General features: G+C 38.4%; 1 protein-coding gene across 1 annotated transcript; it reads left to right on the top strand.

Annotated features, from left to right (window-relative positions):
* The first annotated feature begins 323 nt into the window (after positions 1-323).
* LOC138314520 (sodium-dependent glucose transporter 1B-like) lies at positions 324-3,107 on the top strand. Its single transcript, XM_069254896.1, has 2 exons — positions 324-779; positions 1,255-3,107. Exons 1-2 carry the CDS (start codon positions 578-580, stop codon positions 2,733-2,735), a joined length of 1,683 nt encoding a protein of 560 aa, XP_069110997.1. The 5' UTR covers positions 324-577; the 3' UTR covers positions 2,736-3,107.
* The last annotated feature ends 410 nt before the right edge of the window (positions 3,108-3,517 follow it).

Below are 3,517 nucleotides of genomic sequence, written 5' to 3'. Positions count from 1 at the left end.
ATAATTACATTATATTTTATTTTCCTGACCCATCGCTTTTTCTGTGAAGCACAACATTAAACAAAGATATACAAAACAGGGGCCCTCTCACAATATATTGTGTTCTTAGTGCATGAAAATTTATCTTAACTTGCAAATACTATATACGCCATATTGGTTTTAATTGCATATAAATATTCAACTAATATAAGCATACACGTATACATAGCCAACTTGTATATTATTGATATAAATATATGATTATTCCCAGTGTTTTATCAATACCCCAAAACCCCCGAATCCAAAATGATGTATAGATCGCTGCTCATTGCCAGGTATACAGGTTATCAATGATACACGAAATTGTAGAAATATCTCTGGAGAACTGTTCAGAACAGAAATGCAGCTACGTTAAAAGGAACCAACAGTCTTTAAACATTTCCAGGAAAAAGATAGATTTTGTCAAAATAATATACACAAAATATATAAAAAAGTTTCTTCTTTTTCGTTTTAGGGATGGACTATTGGTCAGTTCGGACCTTCTTTCCTGGACTTACAGGTCATCACGGGGTCCAGTCTGAGAGAGGGTTCGGCCTTTATGACAGCCCACTCAGTAGGGTACCTGCTTGGCTCCTTGACCAGTGGCCTGGTGTTCGATAGTCTGGACAAGGTCCTATTGGTGTTCTATCCCGTTCTAGGGAACGCAGTGACCATCGCCATTATTCCGTGGTGTTCTCCGTACGGCCTCATGGTCTTCTCACATTGGGTGAAGGGCCTCTTCAGCGGGGGACTTGATGCAGGTACGTGTAATACAGATTGCCGAATAAGTCCACATTATATATCAGAATTACTACGAGCAAAACATATAAAACTGATATAAAAACTATTTTATATCCACAATTGATATCAAAGCACTAAATGTATTCACTAGACCAAAGAGAAGCTACATAAACAAAACTAACAAAATAATCTATAGGCATTTTTGTAGCTATGAAGTATTTAGTATTTGTTGTACATGCATAAACTATCGATTCTCTTTATTGTTAATTAAAAATATATTAAGTAAGGAATGATTGATAATTTTCGCTAAAATACACATCTCTTCATTCGAAGATATTAAAAGATGATAAAATGCGACCGAATGACCGTCATTCTCTGGCTTCTGATTTGTAAAAATCTAAATAATGTCTGATATCGAGTTGTCTTTTACATACACATTGATTTTTGGTTCGTTTACACCAAAGATTTGTACGTTATTGTAATTTTTTGTTTCAGTTTGTAATGCCGAGACTGTGTATATATGGGGAGACGAAGGCAGGTCATTTATGCAAGCTCTCCACTTCTCGTTCGCAATGGGAGGAATTCTGGCACCTATGGCAACGGCTCCATTTCTGGTCGATGATCCTGAAATACGAAACATCACGATGATGAAAAAGTTATTGAGGAAAACTCGTAGTTTGCTTGGGAATGATTCATTTTATTACTACGACACTTTTACTTCACCTTTAGGATTAACTACACAAAGTATAAACTCCACTCTAGATATCATAACATACAACGTCACTTCCTTTGTGAATACATCTGCACAAACTTCCGGTCTCTCAATGTTGGCGAACGAACAGCTCAATACAACGTTGACCCCGGTGCTGGAAACCATAGCAACGTCGGTAGTGAATATGGCGTCAGTAACAGCGCCCTCCATATTGAATTCTACACCAGCTATTTTGAACGCTACGTCATCCGTTTTCACGCTACCGTTCGAGTTGCCAGAGGAACCATCTCAACTGTGGAAGGCGTGTTCTATCACATCAGCCATGGGTCTTACTGCTTCCATACCCTTCTTTATCATGCGTCTGAAACGAACGAAACTGCATATGGCAGGTGGTCGCAAAGACGAAGAGAAACTACTTCGCATCTTGCCTCTTTCCACGAAAGCTTTAATTCTTTTTAACATGAGTTTATTGCTCGGAATGTACAGTGCTATAGAAGACACATTTGCAGGATTCCTGACAACGTTTTGCGTAAAACAGATGAAATGGACAAAAGCCATGGGGTCTTTTACAACATCGGTTTACTGGGCCTCTTTTGGGGGTGGTCGCTTCGTCGGAATCTTTCTGGTGAAAATGTGTGACCCGGTGCGTATTATAACTTTATACTCCACTTTACTTGTCCTGTCGTTTGTAGGTCTATACTGCACCTCCACGGGACAGTTTGACGGAGGAGTGTGGGTTTGTGCTTTCCTAGGCGGATTCGCTCTATCCGTGATATTCCCGACCATATTTACATGGACGGAAGCAGAACTTCTCCCCGTAACCGGAAAAATAGCCTCAATTTTCCTGATTGCTTCTTCTAGTGGTACGATGGTCAATCCCATTGTTCTCGGATACTTGATGGACTCGCTTACCCCAATGTGGTTCTGCTACCTCCTCCTCGGGGAGAGTATTGCCATGTATGTGTTATTTCTTTCCGCCTTAAACATAGCGCGGGTTGTCAGAAATAGGCAACGTCTGAGTGAGTTAGCGGCCGAGTGCGGCATCACAGAGGACGACGATGATGATGATGATTCGGACAACGACGATAACCCCGATGAAAAAGACGTTACTAAATCTGCAACAGAAGAGGAGAGGGAGAAATTGCTAGCGGATCAAAAAAGACAAGAATTCGAGGAAATGATGAGTTCGAGATCTATGTGTATAGATATGAATGAAATCGATTATACTGATAAACTTATTTTCATTGACAGTTTAAAGAAATGATATGGTGAACGATGTCTTAACTCATGTCAATACTGATTAGATTTGTACATGTAGCCACTATGACTTTCAATGTGAGAGGCTTGAAAACAATGGAACCTAATGAGATTAACTAATATTACATATCTGTTCGCCTTACTGTCGCAATTGCTGTTTCTCATGAAAAACTTTAACATTTGCTAAACACTGTGATTACGTGTAATATATAATTATGCGTGTAATGTTATTAAAACGGCAATATTAAAAAGTGGTTACATATGCAGAAATAGACCTAATGTTATTCTATACAATTCCATTTCATAAAATGTAGTTACCTGATGTTTGAATAATAAAGTATTGAGTTGCGCTTTTGTAGCATTACTGCGTTCACAGTTGTTTATATCTAACAAAAAGAGATTGTTTAACATTCAGAAATAGGTAATAGACTGAAGTCCGGTTATAAAACTTTCACAATAAAGTTAAATAATTCAACCATGTTTGTAATGGTTATGTTTGTCGGTTCTATAACTAGCAGGTACAGGGGAAAACAGGGACCTGGCACGTCGTATACATAAATTATTTCGTCTTTAAGTAACGTCGATTTTGATAGAACCCATTTATTAAAATAATATTTTAACGGTCCGTTTTTCGACCGCGAGTTCATGATTTCATCCAGTTTAAAAATCGTGCCACCCTGAGGGGAAAATGGCGTCGTCGTTTGTAACGTCGATTTTGATTGGCTGTAAAACGGGACATAAAAACTCGCCATGAGAATAAAATGTACAGTTTAACTCGCAAAGTTTTAT

The sequence above is a fragment of the Argopecten irradians genome, chromosome 2 (genome assembly GCF_041381155.1).
Source record: "Argopecten irradians isolate NY chromosome 2, Ai_NY, whole genome shotgun sequence".
Classification (NCBI taxonomy): Eukaryota; Metazoa; Mollusca; class Bivalvia; order Pectinida; family Pectinidae; genus Argopecten; species Argopecten irradians.
This window is presented reverse-complemented; position numbering and strand designations above follow the sequence as displayed.

Excerpts from the sequence above, each read along its gene's own strand:
- LOC138314520 (XM_069254896.1), top strand. The coding sequence starts at position 578 with ATGACAGCCCACTCAGTAGGGTACCTGCTTGGCTCCTTGACCAGTGGC. Across the intron at positions 780-1,254 it reads CAGCGGGGGACTTGATGCAG|TTTGTAATGCCGAGACTGTG; the intron begins GTACGTGTAATA and ends TTTTTGTTTCAG.